This window comes from Chiroxiphia lanceolata, chromosome 8, assembly GCF_009829145.1.
Source record: "Chiroxiphia lanceolata isolate bChiLan1 chromosome 8, bChiLan1.pri, whole genome shotgun sequence".
Classification (NCBI taxonomy): domain Eukaryota; kingdom Metazoa; phylum Chordata; class Aves; order Passeriformes; family Pipridae; genus Chiroxiphia; species Chiroxiphia lanceolata.
Window position 1 is genome coordinate 2290374 of NC_045644.1, and position 24581 is coordinate 2314954.

Genomic DNA, 24581 nt, shown 5'->3' on the forward strand with positions numbered 1-24581 from the left:
GGTAGACTGTGGCTGAAGGCCTCTGTGTGCATCCTCTGTCAGCAGGAAGGTTGCACCAAAAGGTTCCTCGTCTTCAAACTAATTTATCACCAGCAGAAACTGCACATTGAGGGCTCTGTCCTATCCACTCCAAAACCAGCTGGTTGAGCAAAAGAACAAGGGTCTCCTTCTGCCACAGTGCTTCACTGCTCTCCTTGTGAGACCTCATCACAGCCCGGCATTTCCTCAGGAGCTTTCGTGCTGGCAAACTGTTCTCAAGAGCTGTTGGCACTTAGGATTTGCCACATAACACTTGAAATTCAGGCACCTTGCAAGAAGATGCAGCTCCATCTACTCCAGTGCTGTCACAGTTCCTCTGTCCAGCCCTGGGTGTGGCTGCTCTTCTGAACACCCAAAGCATCATTGTCACTTACTGAATTTAGCCACACAGCAGTGTTCAGCTGGCAATTTGTGCACCTCTGTGCCAACAAACTTTTGGAAAAGAAAGCCCTGCATGCTGCTGAACAGCCCTAAAAAAAATTATAGTTGTGCCAGGGACACATGTCTAGACAGAATGTTGCACCTCAGCTACCTTCTCTCAGATGTCTTTAAAACAGTCCTTGTACGTATTGATTTTTTTTTCCCATAAATTGTATTTCACATAGGTTCCAGTGTAATGGGCCATAGATTTCCCCAGACAGAACTGACACCAGGGCTCTCATCTGATGTCCTATCTCTACCTTCTCCTTATTGCCTCAGACCATTCAAATGCCACGGCAGAAGAGATGAGTTGCTCCTCTGCCACAAAGAAATACTAGTCCTCCCTGGAAATCCTTTGAGGCTTTGGAAAAGCTTTCCCAGTAATTCATTAGCACACAGTGCTGGGCAGTGGAAATGGTACCAGGCTCCTTACAAACCATCCCAAGATATCCGGGCCCCTGGCCTCACTCACAGCCTCTGGTGGGAGGGGACAACAGCGGGTGCATCAGGAAAAAGCCTGTCAAAATACTGGTAGGCAGTCTGAGCAATACAAACATCTTTGATACTTAAAAGTGTATTCTTCAAGGAAACCTCACCCTCAGCCTGAACTGGAAATAAAACATTTTAAAAGTGCAGTTATTTCCAGTACCTGGATGTCACTTTGGGTTAGTCTAACCATTCCGTTTTGATAAAATCGAAATACTCCATTCTTACTTTGACTTTATATGCTATTGTCTACTATTAAATAGCTGCAACATAAAAATTACTTCATTTCTTCTGACAAGACGACTATGACAGGGTCATGTCATTCTGATAAAGTCAAAACACTTCATCTTTTGCAGGACACTCATGCTTTAGAAAGCTTTTGACAAAACAGTGTTTTCCACTGCATAGGAATCCAATCACAAAATTTTTGGCCAGTTGTGATAATCAAAGCAAGCCAGAACCTGATTTTTAACATCCTTAATAGAGGGGGACATCTCCCTTGTAAAGTGCATCACTAAATTGAATTTACTGAACAATACATCCCACCACTGACAACCTCAACACGTGCCAGCGCAGCTTTCCAGAACTCTGCTGCAGATCTGGGTTACCTTTGGCCAGTAACACAGACTTGCAAAACCACAGAGAATCTGGAACCATCACAGAATCATCTGGAAGGGACCCCGGAGACCGTCTGGGCCAACCTTGTGTTGAAAGCAGGGCCACAGACGAGGTTATCCACAGCCCTGTCAAGCCAAGCCCGGAATATTTTCAGCCAGGTTTCTCTAGGCAGCTTATCCCAGCATCTGAGTGGTCCCAAAGTGAAGAAATTGCTTCTAAAATTCACACAGAAATACCCTGAAGCAACTGGTGGCTATTCCCTTGTTCTCTCTGTGCATTCCTGTGAAGAGAATGACCACGTCCAGCTTCTCTCTCCTTTAGGAGTCTCGCAGGAAATCTGGTTAACAGGCAAACCTGGTAAAAGGGGGAAAAAAAGACTTGCTCCACAAAGTCTATTGCATTTAAGCTGCTTGGAACATTCAGGCCTCCCAGTGACAAAAGCTCAGAAGTACAAAGACACACAGGCCTTTCCAAGCACAAATTATTGGGAAGTAACTTATGCCTCATGACAACAAATTTATTACATTTATTGTGGAAAAATCAATGAAATTTTTCCAATTATTAGATCAAATTATGCAGCTACAGAATTTCCTGATTACAGAATGCACAGATGACCTTTCAAAAACAAGTGTTGGCTGGTTGGCTTTTTTTCCCCCCCTTCTGTGGCTTTTTTTTTTTTTTCTATGGATAGCAACTTTTTTACCTCCTTTTTTTTTCCCCTCAAGTATGACAGGCTGCTTAAAAAAAAAAAAAAAAAAAGCAAATGAAATTAAAACACATTAAAGTCTCTGGGAGGTTTGTTAAGGAATTTGTCTTCTAACAATTCTTTACCTTTCCTGAACAGGCATTGATTTGAGCAGCCACGTCCTGGACTACAGAAAATCTCCAAAACTTATTACTGGGGATCTGCAGGACGTGAACTTTCCCATCACAGATCTGGAGGACAAGAGGAAACATGAAAACCAGCTGCCTGATGGATTTTGCTCAGTGTTGAGCTACAGGAGAGGATGTTTGCTCCAACTGGCACTGGAGCTTTCAGGGAAGAATTATTAAACTTATTTGTCTTTAGACATTCAAAACTCAAGACACAGTTCAACTCTTACTTTTGCAAAAGCATAATGAAGCAGATATTGAATGGTATTAAATCATCAGAAAGACAGAACTGATGCTATTTTCTTACCTGATGGATAGAGTCCATACTACTTGCTATATATTGTAGTAAAACAGTGGGAAAAAAACGACAAAACAGGCAATAAGAACTTGTTTATGGACTTGAGCCATAACAAACATTATTTCCACATTCATATTCTCTCAAATATTATGCAGAGTTGATTCAAATCAATATTTTAAGAGGGGTTAAGAAACAATTAGGTGCTTCAGGAAACTGATTATCCACAGAACATAACCCTCATTATCCATATCAATATAAATCCATTTCCTGAAAAAATGCTACTCTTCATTGCCAGGGTTTTCAGAGAAGGAAATTGGTCACCACTCAATGGACAAGAAAGTCTCCACATAGCAGGAAAGAATAAAAATAATCCAAGTATTACACAATAAAATCAGGGAAACGGTGTAACACACCTCAGCCAACATTTGTGAAACTGTGATCTATCACCAAGGTGCAAATCTAACTCTTGGAGAGCTAAAAAATGAACAAAGGAAAAGCAAACAAACTGTTTAAAACAAAATCAGGGTAATCAAATAAATGAAAGTTATTTAGCAGCACCTTCCATCATGGTACATATTGTTATTTTAAAAAGATATCAAAGTAGGAAAGATGCATTTAAATTCATTTCAGTACAAGCAGAGCAAGATTCAAGATCTTCTGAGAGCCTCTAAAAGAACCCTATAAAACCAGACATGTGTAATTATGAATATTGTGCTTTCTGCCCAACAGTAGCCACCACTGATGCTAATTAGTAGATGTTGTGGGGAAAGGGAATACATTTTTTAGTGAAGTCAGTAGGAATTTTGCAATTAGATAATACTTACTAGAAAAATCTAGTTTTTAACACGAACTTTTTGAGAAAGCTTCTTGGGATTGGTATGGGATTTATAGTCAAAGCAGAAAGAGACAAAAAACCCCGAAAGAACAGTTCAGTGTCTGAAGAACTGGTGGAAGACCACATCCAAACCCTCTTTTCTGGCTAACCTGCAGCAATATGCCATAAAGTCCCCATTTTTGTCTCAAGCACTAGCTATTTTGGTGTGTCCTCCTTCTGTATTCAAGTAAAAAACCAAATAATAATAATAAAAAAACTTTTATATTCTTTCCATGTTGTCTCTTTCCATCTGTTACGATTTTTTTTTTACTTCTCCCACGCCTCCAGCCTCTCCAGCATGAATCAGAAATCTCACTAATTAAAGGACATAGCCTGACTAAAGAAAAAGAAAACACACTTTATGTCTACATTAGGAGCACTTCAAACCATTTTCCACCAAAGACTGTACATATGTTTACTCAAAGAACCCATGCTATTCATGAGTGGGCATTTTACAAGACAGAGGAAAAAGCACTATTCCTGAAAGGATTGCTTTGTAATATAGGATCTATGATAAGGTCAAAAGGAAGCATTTCTGGACGTGTTCCATCACTTGATGTTCAGGAAACCAATTTGTATGACACAAAGGATTAGGAAAAATAAGCTGCATGACATTTATTTTGTAATTTTAACATTAAGATCTGTAGAAACATTTTATTGTCAGTACAAAAGTTAACAGATTTTAATACTTATTTTACCCAATTAAAAAAAGAATTATTAAAAAAAAAAATAAAACAAAACAAACACACCACCACATAAAACAGTGTAATTTGCATTCATATTCCATGGCCACATCAGTGTGAGTGTTTTGAAAGTAAAAACACGAGACTTCCGTAAAAAGATACAAACAACAGTGATATTTTAGCAGAGGCCAGTGCTATACCTACTGTTATGGAATGGAACAGAAGGAAATACTGGAGTCAGCATGAATTAATCCCTTAAAAAGACGCTGATATTCCTATGGCAAATTGTCATTATAAACAACTTCTCTCTCTTTTTAACTTAAGTTACAATAGAGGGATAGTCTAAAAGGCAAAAGATCCAGGTCAAAAGATCTGGAACCCATTACCCAACTCAGGGAAGAGAATTGTAGTTAATTTGATGCATGTGCAACTCAGGGTAGAGGCTCAATCCCTTTTAGAGCAGCATGTTCTGCTATGGTTGTAGACAACTTTATGTCTTTCCTTTCTTTAAGAACCCTTTTTAAAATTTTCTTTTTTTTTTTTTTGGTGTGGAATGACTCTGCTTTTTGGCCATGGGAAACCTTGCTAAAGAGTTAAATTGCTAAAGTGACAGGTATTGAGAATAAAAGACTTTCTTGTTAAAGGATTTGGTTTTGATAAGAATAATCATCTGACACCGCAGTATTTAAACACAAATAAATCAAAAGTTTAATTCCCCAAAATTAGTTATATACTGTAAATATTTCTTCTTTTTAAGATCTGAAAACTAGTAAAGTCTGAGCAATATATCTACTAGTTCTCTGTGCTGCCTGCATAGAAATGCCATTTAAATTACAAAAACACAACAACCCTATAAACGATTAACTGTTTTGTACATTACCAATTAGTTAATAAATTAATGATATACCATTTTCCCTGAAAGCAAAGTATTTTCCACCCTTGGATGGTGAAAATTAAGAAATTCTGTGTAAGAACAGCATTTAGCAAATAGCTGTTAAAAAAAGAGACTAATTTGCTAGGTGGATTGGGACATCCATTTTTTAAATCAATACAAAAAATAATTCACTGTAAATATATATAATATATATTTATACATATTTTGAATATATTTACATACATCCAGCACCTATATACTGCATTTTGTGCTCTGTAAGTGTGTGCCAACATATATTTTCTCCAAATATTACAAAATAAACAAGAAAGGCAGACCCCCCCCCGAGTTTGCCTCAAGTCCAACTGGGTCCATTGTACAAACAAAAGTCTGTTGCAGCTTTTCAGGAGGCCAGAAAATCCATGGGAATGGGTATCTGGACACAGCCCACAAACATTCTTTGTTTAAAAGTCGCAAACGATGAGATTCTTTACGCAGGTTCTGACTGCTTTCCTCCAAGCTGGGTTTTGTCAGGGTTTTTTTTTTTTTCCCCCCATATTTCATATGTACAAGCAGAAACGTTTAAGACCCTGGAGAAAAGCTTTGGTGTGGTACGTGGTAGGTAGCTTGACGTTCTCATTTCTTTGTTCCTCTGCGTGACTCCTCTTCATGTTTTAACGCTTCCGTTCATGTGCTGGTACTTGGGAAGGCAAGGTTCGTAAGGCATCGGATCCGGAGAGAACACGGAGTCATCACCCGAGGAACACGAGCTCCTCGTGTCGGGGTAGCTGGGTGAATACTGCTCCAGAGGTCCACTGAGGTCCAGATACTCCTGTAACAGAACAAATAAAGTGCTTTTTTTAGACAGCGAGCAAAGCTGACAGTAACACGTCACCCCTGCTCAGATTTGGGTCGATCACCCAGTGGGTAAAAGAAGGTAGCTTAAGAACTACACTGGTTTCTGCAAATCAGCTGCATTCAAAGCTGCCTGTTGCTCAAAACATCTCATAAAACAAGGAGCTCGAGCAGAGAAAGAAAAACCAAACCAATAACACGGTATTTTCTGAAGTCCAACATCGCCAGCATTAGCTGTGTCAGTGGGAATAAACATGGCAACCACATCAAAAGAGGACTTTTCACTCGCAATGATAAAAATGAAATTTCATCCTAAATAGAACCACTTTTTCTTTAGCACGTGGTAGTGATTTGGAGAGGGAAAGACACTTCCAACTTTATATTCCTTCGGTCACTTCGAATATCTGTTTTGTATTTTGTGATATTAAATTTGTGTTTAAACACGCAGTGGCACACGTGCAAAAAAAAAAAAATAACAAAGAAAAACAAAATTAAACTCACAAGATTTGGGTTTTTTACACTGCATATTTGTGTGTGTGTGTATTGTGTGTCCCAGAGTAGCCATGACCAAAGCAGTCGTTAAAAAAGGAAATATCATCTGCTGAATCCAAGTTTTGGGTTAAGGCTCTTTCACTAGAAACAACAGTTTTGGCAAGAGAATAAAGTTATTTTTCCCCTTGAAATGTTCCTTCTCTTTCAACTTCTAAAGGCAGCTGCATTCATTTAAATGCAATCTCTTCATTTGCTAAACCACAAGTTATGATCATACTGACGAGACAAGTCTTCCACCTCAGTCAGTATTTTATGCTGCTGTGCTTAGGTTTGGGGTAATTTAGTTGTTTGGCCAACATACTTTTTTTTTAAGTCAGACATTCAATCATTACCATATTATAGTTAAAAAATGGTCACCATTTTGAAAGGAGGGTGTGGAATGCAAGTTTCAAAATGCTGAGAAGTACAACAGGGAGCAAAAGAAGGGAGTTTGGATCTATTGACTGCTGCCCGTCTGGTTGCCAAGGCTTTTGAAAAATCCTCAAGGGCAATTCTGACACGTATTTATGGATCAGAAAATCAGTCCTAAACGACCAGAAATAATCAGCCACTTTTTAGACAGACAGAATGGGAAAGTATCCCAGTATTTGAAGCAAGAGGGCTTTCTTCTCAAGGGCTATCAAGATGTGGCTTGTCATATCAAAAGACTTGATGTAATTCAGTCATGAATTCAGTATTGAAGGGAGGATCCATATCCCCTCTCCCACATCCTTATCCAGTGTCAATGGCCAGAGTCACATCAAGGGGCATAAGAACTAACACCCAAGTTGGCTCCTGGTGTTGATACAGCAACACAGCCAGGACACTGACTCTTGGTGACCTCTGCTCGTGTGGCTCATAGAAACTTGGGAAATAGGGTCTTTTGGGGAAAAAACCTAACAAGAAAACCCATTAAAAACACAACAGGTGACGATTCAACATGGAAAAGAGCAAGACTTTACTTTTTAAGCAGAAATAATTACTTACACAAATGTAGAAGATATTATTGGTTGCCCTAGGAATTCTTTAGGTTGTTGGGTAAACTAGGTTGACCCTATGTCACAAGTGTGATTCTGGGGGGAAGGGAAAGTGCCACTGTGGAGAGGATAGCCAGAAGTGCTGTCACACTGAAGCATGAAGGACCTCCACTTCTGGAAAACTGTGCAGATTACACAAAATCAGAGATCTCAAAAGCTATGGAGGAAAATGTTGGAGTCCTCAGGAGACATTGAGATGACGACCAGGTTTCAGGAACATGAAATGCGCCACAAAGACAAGCAAAACAATTTACTTTCTGTGTCCAGAGTAAATAGGACAAAAGCAATGTCTGATGGTGAAAGATTAGAGGAACAAAGCAAGGGGTGATGCCGAAACACAGCAATGGAGATCTTTAAGGACAAGTTACACAAACATCTGTCGGGAATGACAAACGTATAGTGGATCCTGCTGTAGGCCCATCAGATGGACTGGACGTGTTCCTAAGCTTTTTCCAACCGTTTTTCCTATGATTCTACTCTTAAGTAATTTACATAACCCCAAAGGCCTTTTCAGGTTACCTTTGAGATCATTCCAGGTCTATGAGCAGTACAGAACTGGGAAGGTGAGGCGGTTAAACACACACAAGAAAGAAAGCAAGCAATATCCTTTCCCAGGCTTAGAACTGCAGCCCAGAACCTCCCTCTTGAATCTGCAAACATGCATCCAGTCCAAGCCACCCAGCAGTCCACAGTGGCAGCCAGCCCATCCGACTGGTCTTGTGAAATCATACACAAATCAGGCAGGAAAAGAGGCAGCCAGCACTGGATGAGGTGAAAATGGTACCAGGACACAGAACTGCGTCACCGACTCCGTAGGGAGCACATATTCCTGCCCCATCTCTGAGCCATTCCTGAAGATGCTACTTTTTAGAGCAAGCCTTTAAACCAGAATCAAGATAAATTCATAGCTGCTGCTGAAGCCAAAGAATCTTTTTCAACCAGATCTACTGGGTAAATGATGTTTACAAAAATACGGCATCTCTTGACTTGGGTTCTCTGGTCATCTCCATTGTATGCAGGTTTTCCTGAAGCTCCTCCATAATCCACTCTTTATTTCTCTGATAATTCTAAAAAATTAGAATGTTGAGAGGCCATATAAAGTGATTCAAATTTTCCTCCTATCCTTCTCCCCTTATGAGGAAGCAACAAAAAAAAAATCTGAAAATCTCATTTTGAAATGGTCAAAACGAGTTGTTGCAACTTTTCTGTGTAAGTGCTTTGTTCTTTTTTTTCCCTCCCATTATACATATAATTCTTCAGAAGTAATAGGAGTTTGTAGAATATTTCTGGGACACCAAGTATTTTCTCTCAAAAGAAGTTTCCACCAAAAGAATCAACGTTTCCATCACTTGTGATTTTCCTCAAAGGTGCCATGTGGTTTAGTGATAAGAGAACTGATTCCTGTGTGAATACCCTAATCAGTGTGTTCCTTGCTAAAACTAATAATATCTCAGACCTCTGAAAGAACGCTCTTCAAATAAAACCTTTTTGCATTCACATACCCCAACCTGAAGCAGTGTTAGGCAGGACCTTTGGATAATTGGATGGCTGTTTGCACGTCCCCTGTGGGTCCTCGTTCCCTCCACAGAGAGCTATTTCACTGAACCTAATTCACTCTCAGACACATCATCTGAAATCTGCCATTGACAATCTCTCCTCTTCTGACCTACATATCATGGGTGGGGATCGAACTGAGCTGACAAATGGAAAAACACCACCGACTCTCCGTCTCTCCTTAAGGTGAAATTCACATTGAAACACAAATATTGCCTCTCAACCTGTTGCGTGCAGTCCCTCAAAACATCAAGAGATGCAATAAACAAAACCAGCTTAGTGGTGTGTTTCTTTTCAGTTAATAAATCAAGGTATAATGGCAAGAGGCTGAGGATTTCACAGGATACATAGTTTAGCTGTGTGTAACCTCGGAGGACACAACGACAAACAGAACAAGAAGTGAGCTTGAGCAAGATTTCATAATTAAATAAATTCCATCTGCCTCCTGAACCATTTGTCCCGATCAGTGGCTTATGGAGGGAAACAGTTTACCTACCTCATTAGTTGTGAGGGTGAGAATCCGATCCAAGTCTTCTACCAACTGTTTAAAAGTCGGTCTCTGTGAAGGCACAGCATGCCAGCAATCTCTCATCATCATATAGCTGCAAGAAATACACATTTGCCTGGCTTAATTAAAATCATGCATCCTCCTCACAAACCTTTGCATACACAGCCCATGTTGTTCTTCACCAGCAAAGCAGGGAGCACACGCAGCTCTACACAGGGACCACTGAATTCCCAAACTCCTGCAACACTCCCTGCCCTCAAAGGTGCTTTCTACTTCTGTCTCTCCCCAGCTCAGTGCCTAAATTGCCTTGTTGTGGACTCAGTTCTGCAGCCTTCTGTGCCAGCAATTTCAAAGGTATTAAATTACACGTGAATCAGTATTTTTTGCATGTTAAGGGACTGCAGTCTTTGTGAAGAAATTAAAATGGTAAAATAATTAAAAATAGTTAAGGTCTATATTGAAATACCAGAAAGGGAAAGCACACTCCCCTCATCACCAGGAGATAATGCTGTGCTAACACAGAAGTTCCCAGATGTGTTTTTTGGTGTACAAAAGCAGCCTGATGTGCCTTACATATGATCAGTGGTATGTGCAGCATTTACGAATTTTCATGTGAACAATATTAAAACAAATATGGGTGTAAAAACACTGTCAAAGACTGGCTTGCAGATAATCTCTTCATTTTTCAACTGGATCACAGCAGGGTGTGCAAAGAAGCCTCCTCTTCCAAACATTCCTTGAAATCCCTTTCATACTCTTTCTTTATATATCTGTACCCACACATATATCCACAATTTTAGAGTCAGGCACTTCTGAAAACGTTTGATTCTGCTGGGGGTAGCATTAAACATGTGAATTCAGTGCAACTGTGCCCTTCAACCCTGGCACAGCAAATCAGGGTCCTTACAGTTCATTGGTGCAGTTGGCAGGTTTATCCATCCGGTGCCCTTCTTTAAGCAGCTTAAAAAGTTCCTCCACTGGGATTCCTGGGTAGGGTGATCCTCCTAACGTGAAGATCTCCCACATTAACACACCAAATGACCAGCTGCAAATCAAAGAGAAAACTGCATTAGTAGATCTGCCTGACTGCTGGAAACAGAGAATTCCAGTCCCTCCTAGGAGCTGCTTAAATGAGCCTCTGCCCAGCTCTGACTGCCCGGAGCAGGACAGCCATGTGGAAAGTGCATCAGCTGCATGGACAGCATACAGAATGGGGACTGACCCCAGTATGTTCCCAAACACACCCTTTGCCTTTGTCTGATGTGCTCTGAGCTACTGCAAAGAACTGCATCTTCACAGCTTAATGACTTACAGAACACTCACAGCTCAGCTGGATCGCAATCATGTGGCAGGATATTTTGGAAAAAGCAGGCTGTTCAAAACAAAAATATTTTGCATCACCCTGCTCTTCTTTCTTTTTTTTTTTTATTTTTGTTGTTAACTTCTGCTAGGAAATGAAGGAGGATAATTTTAAGGCAGTTTTCCTGCCTGCTTGCCTGCCTCATCACGTCTTGCTGGCAACCTGGGGCTCTTTGGCAGGCAGCTTTGCCAGGTGAGCAACAGCACACAGCTTGCACTGGCTCCTGAGCTCCTCTGCAGCTCCCCCAGCTCTGCAGCAGGGCATTTTAGTAAACTGTTTGCACAAACTTACAATAATATTATCTTTAGCCATCTTCAAAGCCACCATGGGGCCAAGAGTCTCCAAGGCCCGGCACTGAAATCCTCGTGCTGAGGAGCTCGGACTGACTTTCAGTCCTGAACCAGTGAAGTGGTTTGCTTCACATTCACCTAAATATTTTGCCAAGATGTTATTTTAAAACACAAGTTTGGTCCACCCTTAACCTGTGTATATAGTTTCCTTTGTAAATGATGTAAAGATTGCAGGAAACGCCTCAGTAAATGGTTTTCATAAGGAGAGAGCAGCTCGGGAAGTGCACACGGGTTAAAGACAGGGGAGATACTTCTTATTTTCTCCATCCTGCCTTTTCTCTTTTTAACCCTGCACTGACATGCATAACCTTTTACACCTGTGCTGGGAAGCATCCAGCCCTTTATAGTTAACAGCTTCTCTTGGAGAAATAAAAAACTTAAGATCTTCATCTGTATTGCATAAGAAATACACGTCTACTTCAAGCACAATGCACACCAAACTGTAAAAGCAAGCAGAATAAACCCCGAGCAGTTGCATCAGCCAGCAACTCTGTGCTCACATTAAAAGATTTTGGAGTGTCAGAGTCCAATGATTTCCTACTGCATGTGAACTACTGCTGGGAAGCAACACCACTTCCAAAAACCAGCAAAATCTTTTCCAGTATGCCCAGCCTATGTTTTATTACACCTAATCTTAGCACAGATTTTTATAAGAAGTTTTCATGAACTTTCCCTTTTTTTTTTTTTTTTTACTTTCTTTTCTCCCTCTCTCTCTCTTTTTTTAAACCTGAAGGAAGTCCAGAGTATGTCAAAAGCCAAGCAAATTAGATAGACTCTTTGTAGCTGCACATCCGTAAATAAGTTCAAGGGGGGAAACTTCCGCAGTGACAGAAGGAGGTTAGCATTTTCCACCTTTCATGTGCTTTGAAGCTGGGCAGATTAGTAACAGAGCACTGGTTAGCAGTCTACCATAAAATCCTCACTTTCTAAGGGCCAGTCCTGTTCCATCTATTAATATGTGAAGTAGAATGAAAACTCTTAAAGGTAAAGGACAACAGCAAAATACGTTTGAAATATCCCAAACTTTTACAGATACACACCGAAACAACCTTCCTTCCCACCCCCCAAACCCCCATTCAAATCAGACCACTTACACATCACTTTGATGTGTGTAAACTCTGTCAAACAGAGCTTCTGGAGCCATCCACTTTACTGGAAGCCGTCCCTGTGAGTTTGGAGAGGAAGGGAAGAAAAAATTACAATGGCAGCAACTTCCAGGATGATTCCAGCATCATAATTTTTTTTAAAGATTAATCAATTCTCAAAGAGAAGTCTGCTGATGCAAATCAGCACATAATTTACCTCTAACATATTCAGAAAAATTAGTAAAATGTGCAAAAGTAGGCACACTGTTAAGTTAAATGGATATAAACACTGAAGATAAAATTAAAAGCATTGAGACTTCTCAAAACATTCCCAGACTGCTTGCTAGGAGAACGATAGGATAAGCAGATCAAAACAGAAAATATCATTTTACTACGGGCTCCTTACAGACAAAAACACCACAATTAATAAACCTCTGAAAAACAGGCCTGCCTGCAAAAATAAATTGATTACTAAACCCAAGAATTTTGTTTTTCTGTTCCTTTTGCAGTGATCCAGAGCTCACAGTCAGAGCTGCCTATTGCTTTGCACACAAAGTCTGCCTGGAGCTCAGGAACTGTGCTAAGTGTGACATGAAGAAGATTCAATTCCCTCCAGTACTGCTGTAACTGGTTCTTCTTCTGGCTTTTGGAAGTAGGCAAATATTACCAGCAAAATGCCACTAATCACTTAGTGATTTTCACAGACAAGCCACTTAACATGATTGTTAACATTAAGTCGTATTTATACATAATAAAGTCTGAAGAACTCAATGAGTTCTGCAGAGTTCCCATCAAAACCCAAATGCAGCTCAGCAGGACCTTAAGAGATCCCCTGAGGGGATGCAAGGAATTCAAACTAGGCACCAATACTACATCCAAAACGTTTTATCTTCTCGATTTGGCACAGGTTAAACAGCAAACCAGTGACAGTGTGGGGAGGACAAATCCATTTTCTCAACCTCTAGCCCCACTTTGATATCACCACCACAGTTTGCACATATCAAACTAAGTACAGGCAAAGGCATAAAGCTGTAAACCACATATAAACAGGATTTTTATTATTATTTTCCACTTATTTCAAGTGGCTGGAGTCAGGGACACAGGAAAAAAAAGTTCTTGTATTTTAGCATTTCTAATCCTGTAATATACAGCCTCTTTGCTTATCTTTTTAGCTGTCACTGTAAGAGGGGACAGAAATGCTCATGTCCTTGATCCCTGTTTTCTGTCAGCGATGAAAAGTGAGGCTGCTGTACAAGAAGCCCATTAAGTTTACAACCACAGTTTTGAAATGAATCACTGAAAGAAACACTTGTTTCCAGAGATTAGAAAACCATCCACTTACATTAGTAGTCTTTTTATAATAATCTATATTGTTGATGTCTCTGGCTAAACCAAAGTCTGCTATTTTCATGACATTGTTTTCAGTTACCAAAACATTTCTTGCAGCCAAGTCTCGATGGATACACTGGAAAGAAAGAAGAAAAAAACAGGCCACTGCAATAAACTGCTGTAAAAGTGAAAGTACTTCCAATGCTTCCAGCACCATAACTAAGTCTTCTTTACAGATTTAACCTGAATAACAAGGTGGGAAAGCCACACATTTATAACAAGCCTGTGAAACATGATTTTCTTAATTATTGCAATCCACCCCCTCAGCTGCTGTTTCCAAATTGAACAAAGGCCCTAAGACTTTCATTTTGGCTAAGGCTGGGTGGTGACTCAAATTGTGTCAAGCATTTTGTGATTCACACTCCATTACATGTGCCCAGGTAAAGGTATTGCAGCACTTTCACTACAAATACTGTTAATGAACATTTTATTGTATTGCTTCTCTTAAATTATATTGTCTCACCAGAGTTCAAACTTGACAATCTGGATCAGTGCAACTGGTTCTTAGTATTAAAGACGTTAATATAATTGTAAACTAGATGTCTAGGGTGTGTATATTTACTTCAACCATGAGACTGTAACAATTTAATGATGAAAAAAAACCCAAACAACTGGGGCTTGGTTGTTTGCTTTTAAAACAGCTTTGATACTGAAACTAAATGTGTTATCTCCTGAGAGATGCTTCCTTATGTCAGCACTACCCTGACACTGAAAGGACTCTGTGATTGCTCTGGATATTACTTCTGTTTAAGTAGCATTATTAGGGTTGATAGAATGTGGCAGTGGAGCATGGGAAGAAACGTGGTATTTGGAATCCCACCAGGATATTCTGCTTATTTTCAAGTTAAACATATATTTTTCCCCCCCTCCTCAATTTTGGGTGACTCTGTGTTGTACTCTTTATTTCAGTGTGTGCACAGACATGCTGGACCAACCCCACTACAAAAAACAATACAACAGTCCACTTCTTTCTTGCATTATAATTTGCCCCAGGAATCTGCTGAGATCTCTTATCCCACATGGGCCAAATGAGCCTGTGAAATTTCTGATCCTCGCTGGGTTAAGCCATGGGGAACTGCCAGGAAAATCCTGCTCCAGCAATGCCTTCATGTGCTCAGGACCAGACAACAGTACATGATTTCAGCATCCCATCAGCCCTCTAATTCAGCATCAGCAATGCTATGGTAGCAGAGACAACATGGGCCACCCTTTCTACTTTCAAAAGCATCCAAGCAACTTTGCAAATGGGATATTGTTTTGAAGTACAACTGCTTGTAAGGCAAAACTTTCTCTAAGGCAAAAAGTCGGTGCACAAACACCATCTTTTTTTTTTTGAAGTCTCAGTGAGCCATTTATTGGTTTAAATAACATGAACACTGGCCTTCTCACAGCTCCTGCACGATGGAAATACCGTGAGAAGACCAGCTCTCTTATTATTCCAGCTCAGTAAATGGATCCCTAAGGGGAAAAGGACTTGTGAAACACAAACAGAAATGGTGGGATATCTGAGGCACCGGAATGCACAGTTCTGCTGCGTGCTGCCTTCGTTTTCCCTCTGCCTCACACAGAGGCAAAGCACCAATCAAGTGTTTTTGCAAAGCAATTGCACCAAGGATGCTGTGGTTCCACCGTGTCCATCTGTGTGAGCACACACCTTCTTGGCAGTGCCCTACAACAGCACCTCTGAGCTTCTCAGCAGGACGCCCGTTCTCAAGATCTGCCAATCGAAAGATTTATTTTTGCCTTTCACATCAGCTCTATTTTCTTGAGACGTGGCTCAGTGCCAGGCAAGAGTTTCATTAATCTTAGATAGAGACATCCTGAGATGTGTCACCTAATCAATACTCCTGCTTACTCCATTGGAAGAGCTTTGGTGTCATGCACATCACCCTGTTGACCCTACTACACTAAGATTTACTGCTTCAAAACAAAAGAATAAAAAGTAAAATTAAACCTAGATTCCCTCTCTCCCCCAGTCTCTACAAGTGCAGAAAAAAACAGTAACAAAATCATGACTCCACGCAACGGGAATGGAGAGTCACTCTCAGCTCTGGTCTTTGGTTAAAAACAGCTCCGTGCTTGGGAGTGGGCATGACTGGAAATCAGTATAAATCCCACTAACCACTCCACACCCTGCAGGAAGCACTTATCATCAGTATCTGCTGCTCTGGTTTAACCATTCGGTCCCAAACACCACCCAGGGTATTCATGATTGCTTGTCCACCAAGCCACAGTATGTTTACAGAATTAGTTATACAGGGCTATTTAAGGTTTCATAACTATAATTTAATCAAATTACTGGTTAAAAAAAATAACGTTTGAAGACCAAGTTTAAGAAATAAGTGTCTGGGGATACGACAGGATAAATAAATTCTTTCAACAAGCTTGCTCTCCTGGCAAACACCAGTTTTAAGTAAAGTGCATAATTTAAGTGACTAATACACTCCATTTATTTTTGCCTCTTCTGTTCACTATTTTTGCCCTGGTGTCTTGGGCCTTCTTAACTCTGCCCGTTATTATTCTGTAAATCCTTTCAGTAACTGAATTCATTTGTTTTACATCACTATGTGAATGGATCTGGTTGATTTGACTGGAAACAGAAGGCAAACAGAGCCTGCTGTCTCATGGGTGGAGTAATGTGACTTGTGTAATCAAGTGACCACCTGTGCTTATGAATTCAAACTGCAGATATGCATGCAATATTTACTTTAAATGATCCATTCCGGGCCTCATTTTAGCAATACTGTTAAACAAAAGATGGAAAAACTTGAAGTGCACGAATTTTCCCACTGATCTCCGTGAGCATGGATTATGCAACTTGTTTGAGAAAGCTCACTCTCCCAGCAAATTCTCGAACATAAGTGAGGCGAGAACAAAACTAAACCAGAAAAAAAATCGCCGAGGAAACACAGGTCAGGTGCTTTGTGAGGTGTTTGCTGAGCTCTACCCACTTTTTGTGAAGCCAGGTACTCCATGCCTCTTGCCAGCTGGTACGTGCAGGACACAAGGTCCTTGAATGTCATCTGCTCCTCTGGCACCCTGTTGATGTCGAAGGAGTACTCCATGCCCGGGGGGCGGCGAGCTCGCAGGTACTCCCGCAGGTTCCCTTTGGAAGCATATTCCACTATCACGTACAACGGGCCTGGGGAGGAACAGAAACGTGGGGAAAATGGGAGTCAGGTCCAAGGGGAAAAGGGTTTTTATGTAAAGAAGTTTTTTTCAGCGTTCTGTAATAAATTAACTGATTCAATAAATGTCACGCAGGGAAATCAGTAAACACCACTTGAAGGGAAAGAAAAAAAAAAAAGAGGAGGTTTGGACCTGGTGAAGTGGCTGGCCCAAAGCTCCACAGCAGGATGGTGGCTTAAAGTACCTAAATTACAATACAATTAGTGGCTTAAAGTACCTAAACCCTGACCCCGTGCCTGTTCCTTTCAGACCACGCCATGTACTGAAAAATGAACATTTTCAATCAAAAAACATAGTGAGATCTCAAACACGGGGAAAGTGCTCCTTAAAATTTTTTTTAATTTCCAGAGTCTTATGCCATTCTGCACGGTTTTACATGGCACAATTAGCTTTCCTGGACTAAAAGTGCTCGTTTCAAATTCCTGGGATAAAAGTTCTCCTAAAGCAGGACTGACAATTCAGAACAACAGGCATGGGTAAAGCCCCTGCAAAAGGTCATTGGTTCCCTACAGCAAAGGATTAGATAGTTTTCATATGATATAGTACCCCTTCTCATATTAAGGCTGCAGCTATAATGAGACACAGAAGTTAAAATATTGCTGTTAAGCTAGAGAAATACCTAAAAATCCCATCACTGCATGACTGCTTCCTTAAAACCTCTCGAAAAATTATGATTAATGAGACTTTCGCAGACCTGTTGGAAAGTCCTGGTTTGCTTTCTTTTCTCTACTTACCATCCTGGGTACAGGCTCCAAGGAGATTGATGATATTTTTATGCTTCCCAATCATCTTCATCATCTCCATCTCTGACACCAGGTCAGACAGATCTTTTTCTGTGGCATCATCTGTAGAAGAAACAGGTTCAGTTCATGTTTTCTAGCATGCCAGCCTGGACTTCACTAAGGCTCAGCAGTTGGTGTAAAATACGTGACTCAAAATGCAGAACACACCGTATGTTACACGAAGTCATATGTTATGTTTTAAATAAAATAGTATTGACCTCTTTGATGGACTAACCAAGTCTTCAGTGTTTAATGTTAAAAGGCAGCAAAGCAATATCAGACATAAAAAAGCTGTCTTTAGCTATCAAACCTGCAATAACTACACCTCTCCTGCAAACTACCCTCACAATTAAATTGAAAATAAATAGGCACCAACCACCTGGACTGAATGGGGTAGGATCTACACATGGATAGCCTCTGACATGAAATGAACTAAAAGCAGAGAGACCCACACGATGTTAATACATCTCCTGGCTCCTAAATACTCACTGCTCAAGATAAACAGGCTGTCAAGGGCGCAGATTTACACCCCAAACTGCTGAAGGCTGAGGTCAGCTATGTGCTCTTTGACCCCCCCCACAACGATGACAGAGTTCAGATGCCACAAAAGAAACTTTCTGTGGATATGAGAACTGCCATATCGCCCATTCTGATCCCTAATCACCCAATTTTCTTACCTTTCAACATCTTCACTGCCACGGTCACCGCTTCTTTAGGCCTGTCTTTGTCAATCCCCACCGCTTCGGCCATGACGACCTGCCCGAAGCAGCCCTCTCCCAGGGGCTTGCCCAGTGTCAGCCTAGAGGTGTAAACAGCAGATTAACACACAGCAGCTGGGCAAGGGAGGGATGCAGCCAGTGAAATTCCAGGGCTAAAATATAAAAAGCTTTCAACAGCTTGCAGCAGCACGAAGCGTTTATCACATGGAACCAATAAGGCCCCGGGCGCGCGTTGGTTTTCGCGCACGCCGGAGCATGTTTTCTTAGGGATGGGAGAGCACCTAGAAAGGCACATCGGTCACCAAACCCAGCTTTCAAGCTCTCCCTCTCCTTGTAACAAGAGGCTGTACTTGATGGCTCGCAGGAAGACACAGCATGGAGGGGCAGAGCTTTCAAAGAGCATCAGACCATGGCTGGAATTCAGGAGCAGCCAGCGACGGGCCAGCTTTTCCTGTCACTGTAGCACAGCCACTCATCTCCGTTTTCACGTGGACTGCAGAGACGTGGAAGAAAAGTTTCTTTGTGTGTGTTGCCCTGTGGTTGCTTTCAGGCAGCTGATGACTGATAATATTAACACAGGTAGAACCATGATTATTTATCAGTTCGTACTAACTTCAAGAAGTCTTTAGGTGGCTTTGAGAAAATAACACCTTTTGTTATGGACAGTTCTTTGAAAGTTCAGAGTTGTAACTTTTGGATAGAAGAACTGTAATTTTGAGCCTTCTGACAACTGTTCTGGAAATTGTTTTATTGATGGAGCTGAGAACTACGTTAAGGGTGGTGTCAAGAGCAGGGGAATGTTTTAAATATGATTAACTCCTGTGACATAGCAGCACAGTGCACACAGAAAGGAAAATCACACACACTGTCAGGCAGCTATATTTTAGTTCAAAATCCATATTCTTGCCTTTTGTTTGGGGATCCTTTGCCTAATGATCTCTTGTGCCAAAAGACAGAGATAGTAAGTCAGTTGACACCCAGCTGTGGGTAATTACAGCACCCTTTTCCCTTTCTAGTGGCTGATGGGGTGGCCAGACAGAAAATACCAGGAGGTGCCTCCTGCCTGCAGCTCCTGGGCTCAGCTCATAGAGGAGAGGCAGAGAGTGGGGGAAACAAACTCGGTTGTAATCACAGCACCAACACAAAACCCTTTTAAAAGGAGCAGTCACTAAGTGGGCCCTGTTGAGAGCATTTTGTGTTTACCTGGTAGCAAAACCTGCTTGGCTCTGACAGACACAGAGATGTCGACCTCGACTTCATGAGGAGAAAGCTACAGAATAAAAAAACAAACTTCGAAGCCTCTGGGCAAAATCTTTTTTGTTCCAGCCTAAGTGCTTAAGGGCCAGATTTGGTCTCCTTTACTTGCAGAGAATACCATCTAACACCCAGCAGCAGTGCTGTGCAGGAATCAGAGAGGGTGTTCAACAAGTGTGATGGTTGCTAGTGTTACCCAGTGTAGGGGCCAGATTCAGGCAAACATTTTCATAAAGAAGTTCTCAAGGACTTGGCTTTCCATGGTCAAAAGCAGGATTCACAGATGTGATACATGGACTCATTGTTAAAAGCATGGACTCCTGTCCTCCACCGTGAAACACAGCGAGAGGCTGTCAGGCCATCAGCAGAAGAGTGTTAGACCAGGACTAAGTGATTTGAAATCCTCACTTATCTGCTCAGGCACAGGACAGAAGTCAGAGGTGGTTCCTCCCGAGGGCAGCCAGCACACTCCGTGAAATGTGGGCTTTGACTTGGTGAGAATTCCTCGAGCTGTTTTGGATTGGTTTCTAAGGCAAATGCAAGTTTAAAAAGGTGCAAAGACTGAAGGGCAGCATATGCTATGCTGAGGTCACCCTGCGTTTTCTCCAGAACTAAAATTGAATTTAGGATCTTGGCAGAGAACAAACATTTGCATTGGAAACTGGTTAATTTATGTGCCATTGCCCTGCTAGGACCAAAGTAACAAACCCCTCATTGTGTGCCTCCTGCCCCCCAACCTAATAAACTGCCTCTAAATAGCCTCCTTTCATTGCAAATCTGCTCCACCTCCATTTGTGCTGAACGCTGGGTTTAAATGTTTAGCAACTCTAAAATTTTCCGCATTCAGTGTATCCCCCCAGGGTATGGGCTGACAGAAGCACAGGCCCCCACTGTTGACTAGAATGCTGCAGGTGGCAAGTACAGCATTTTACACTAGTTTTCAGCTACATCAATAAAATAATTTCCAGAACAGTTGTCAAAAGGTTCAAAATTGCAGTTCTTTTATTCAGAAGTTACAATCCTGAACTTTTGAATATAACTGTCCATGATAAAAGGTGTTATTTACTCAAAGACACCTAAAGACTTCTTAAAGTTAGCACTAACTCTGATAAATAATCACGATTCCACCTGTGTTAATACTCTCTCTCTTTTGCATGTCTTTTTTATATTAAGAAATATGGTTACAGTTTTAATTATATTATTCAAAAACTCATTTTGCATGTTAGTCAACAGACTTTGAAGAAAATAGTATGTAGCCACATGAATTTGAATATATTCAGTGTGTTCTGCTTGAAACCTAATATTTTTAAACCACAGAAGTTGTGCATACATGCACACAACATGCAAAATGTTGCCCTAAATCAAAAATCATCATCTCCACTAATACAGGTTAATGTAAAATCAACACCAAACCCTAACCAGAGTCCTGACAGAAAGAAAAGATTGTCTAATGGCAAAACCTAGACTTTCTGTATCTCCTACATGATATTGTATTACCTGTTTTTTAAATATTAACCAATTAAGTAGTCGACTAAGAAACGTGGTTTCATGTTCAGAGGTATTGTTTAGGGAAAGCTTGACTGCCCTTCAACAATGCTTGTATGTGGACATTTTTCCCAGTCTAGATTATACCTAATCTGAAATAGTCACTCTTTTCCTAACAGAGGAGTTACCTTTCATCAGAGTATCTGAAAACCCACAAGAAATCTGAAAATATAATCAGAAAGGCAGGCAGAGAAAATTTAGTTACTATTTAACCAAACTGATTCCAGGTAATTGAATTGAATCTTGATGTTCAGAGGGGCTTCAGGTAATTGAGATTTTTCTTTTAAGCTAAAGAAACCCTGGGAGACATCAGGAAAGATGCCTCCTCCTATAATGGGTCAGGTTTTTCAGGCATGTATAGGTAGTGTCAGAGGAAACGGGCTACATACTTATCTCTTGGAAACTCCCACTTTGGATCTTCTGGCAACTCGTATTCCGAGACTCCTGCCAGCATGGGGGCATCAGCAGTGGAGGAGAGGCGGGTGGTGATCCTCACCAGGGGCGTGTTGGAATTCATGGAGGAGCTCGAGTCCGCCGACACCTGGTGTTGCAATGCAAGGTGCAGGAAGAAGAAAAAAAGAAGGCAGAGATGTAATCTCGACCCAAAATCTGAAAACCACCAGTACCTGATACCAAGCCAGCTCAGAACCATGGTATTAGGAAGGGGTTGAACCTACAGCTGTTTTTCCAGTGCACTGCTCTGTCATTTACCCTCCCTTGTAAGCACAATATTGACTCTCATTGCTGCCAAAGCTCTAAGTCCGCCCCATAGACCAAAATCCACATAAGTTTTACATAAATTCACTCAGAATATATTTTTGGTCATCAAATTGTGGGTTTTGGTGTGGGTTTTTTTTTTTATCAACTGACAGCATTTACATCACCACCCTCAGATATCTAAGTGGGCAGCTTATACCACAAACAGAATTGACCAATAAATTCTCTTTTTCCACTCACTTCTAGTTGCCCATGTCACCATGGCTTTTCCCACACAACCAGGTGGGGGTGGGTGTCTTCTCCCAATGAACAAGTGATAGGACAAGAGGAAATGGCCTCCAGGGGAGGTTTAGATTGGGTATTAGGCACAACTTCTTCAACGGAAGGGTGGACAAGCATTGAAACAGGATGTGCAGGAAAGTGGTGGAGTCACCAGACCTGGAGGGACACCAGTCCTGAGGTCATGGTTTTAGTGGTGGACTTGGCAGGATTTACATTTGAACTTCATGATCTTAAAGGTCTTTTCCAACCTATATGATTCTATTATTCTATACTTTCCATGTTTTCAATATTAAAAGCATGAAGAAGCTATTATAATAATTGGGGGATACTTAAGTTTTCACTTAATCACATTCTTAATTAAAGATTCTGCAGGTAACGTGGAGAAGAGCTCCTAAAAATAATTTAATGTCCGATGATTTGAAACTTTGGAGTGTGATTTCTCATCAGCCTCAACATTTTCCTTAGAGCAGTAAAGGTACTTAATGATAAATGTACTGAAAAAGGAGGCAGCTGTTCCACCGTGTAATTTTGGTGTGAATGGTGTGAATCTTCTATAATGCTCTTTCCTCAAACCTGCAAGCAGCAGCCTGTCCTCTGCTGACCTCAGAGTTTCAAGTGAATACTAACACAAAAAAAAAAATGCTTGTATTGCCAGTCTTCCCTTCTTTGAAGTGTGAATCCTCCTTCTCTCTTCAGGCCATGACAGTCTTGGTCAAGCCCAAATCCCGTGGCCAAGTTGGGGCTGCAGGTTGTTTCAGTGACATCTCTGGTACCCATCCTCACACCAGGCAGCAGGAGGTTCTTCTCTTGGACCCTGCCCAAGCTGGAAGCCTGGAACACCAGAGTAACTACCACCCTCCACCTTCATCCTCATCACCTGGACTTGACTTTGGCACCACATTTGCTCATGTCAAATGTCACCGGGCTACAGTTTGGTTCCACGGGCCTTATAACTAGATTAAAAAAGCAATTATAAGCAAAGAGATCCTAACAGCATTAAAGTGCAAATCAGGGAGACACAGTGATATGGACAGAAAATCCATTTGTCTCTATGACATATGGGAAGCCCAACTCTGTGGTTCCTTAAGTCTAATTAAGAATTAGAGTGCCTCAGCCCACAGAATTACTTGAGCTCCTCAGAATGGGACTGAAAGGCTTTTGCAAATCATGTTGTTACACAGTGTATTTTGGCAAGACTGAGGCTCTCAAATTTCTCATCACAGCTCTCACCATCTGCTTTGTCTCTTTGCAGGTAGACATCCTCAAACCCGTCTCATTAAATGCATTTGTCTTCTTGACACAACTTTCTAAGATCAGAGATTAAGAGTGGAAAGGTTTCATTGGGAAGAAAGTGTCAAGGATAGCCATCAGAAAATTAATCTTGGTGACCAGATTTGCAGCTGACAGACCTTTCCTGGTATCAGAAGCAGCTCCTGCAGGCAAGATGTGGTGTCCATGGAAGGAGAGAGTCTTACTGCACAAACAAGGCCACCATTCAAAAAAGAGAGGTGGACTGCTTCCCCCTCATTCATCCCACCAGCATGAATGATAATATTGACTTTCAGCAAATATAAGCACCTGGCACATTCCTCTAGGAAAATAAATCCAGTGACCACTTGGGATACAAACAGAAAAGTACTATTAAGGCAGACTATGGAGCTCTAAATAAATTGTAAGTGAACACTGAACAGAGTCCTTCCAGAGAGATGCTGCCACGGCCAGTCTGCAGAGGGGAACTCACCTGTTGGACACACCAGCATGAGAACCAGGGCTGGAATCAGACTTTTTTTTTTTTTTTTTGCTCATTTTCATTATTTCATTACAGTTTAAAAACGATATTTCATGAAATGAACCAGCTCAGCACAAAGAAATGTGCAAATCTCCATGACCAACGTGGCACTTCCTCTGCCCTTACCCCCTGACTTTCCTGAATTCCATTTTTCTATTACTTCTGGTCTCCATTTTTTCATCTCTCACCCTAATCCTATTAACACTCTGTGACCACTTCCTCCATATTTCCAAAATCTACCTACTATTCTCCAGCCATTCTACCAAGATCTTTATTCAAGTTTTGATTATTATTTCTTTATTTAAACATTGCCTTTACTTTCATACCTGTCTTTGCCATTATAGCCATTGTTTTCAGGGACATCAGGAAGGCGTGAAAATCAAGCTAAAAAATTTAGATTATATATCTTACACATGAGAAATGGTTCAAAATGTTCTGGGGTCTTTTATTATTTTCATGAAACACAATAATTG

The 24581-nt window shown here is 41.0% G+C and overlaps 1 protein-coding gene across 7 annotated transcripts in view; it reads right to left on the reverse strand.

Annotated features, from left to right (window-relative positions):
- Positions 1-4213: 4213 nt before the first annotated feature.
- The window catches only part of FGFR2 (fibroblast growth factor receptor 2), an 84175-nt gene continuing 63807 nt past the window's right edge, over positions 4214-24581 (reverse strand). For all 7 annotated transcript variants that reach the window (XM_032694810.1, XM_032694811.1, XM_032694814.1 and 4 more), the window contains 9 exons: positions 21710-21861; positions 18480-18601; positions 17755-17865; positions 16783-16973; positions 13785-13907; positions 12452-12522; positions 10555-10692; positions 9636-9741; positions 4214-5994 (listed from right to left, as the gene is read on the reverse strand). In XM_032694810.1, the coding sequence (XP_032550701.1) occupies positions 5830-5994; positions 9636-9741; positions 10555-10692; positions 12452-12522; positions 13785-13907; positions 16783-16973; positions 17755-17865; positions 18480-18601; positions 21710-21861 (1179 nt within the window). In that variant the 3' untranslated portion in view covers positions 4214-5829. The remainder of the gene's footprint in view (positions 5995-9635; positions 9742-10554; positions 10693-12451; positions 12523-13784; positions 13908-16782; positions 16974-17754; positions 17866-18479; positions 18602-21709; positions 21862-24581) is intronic.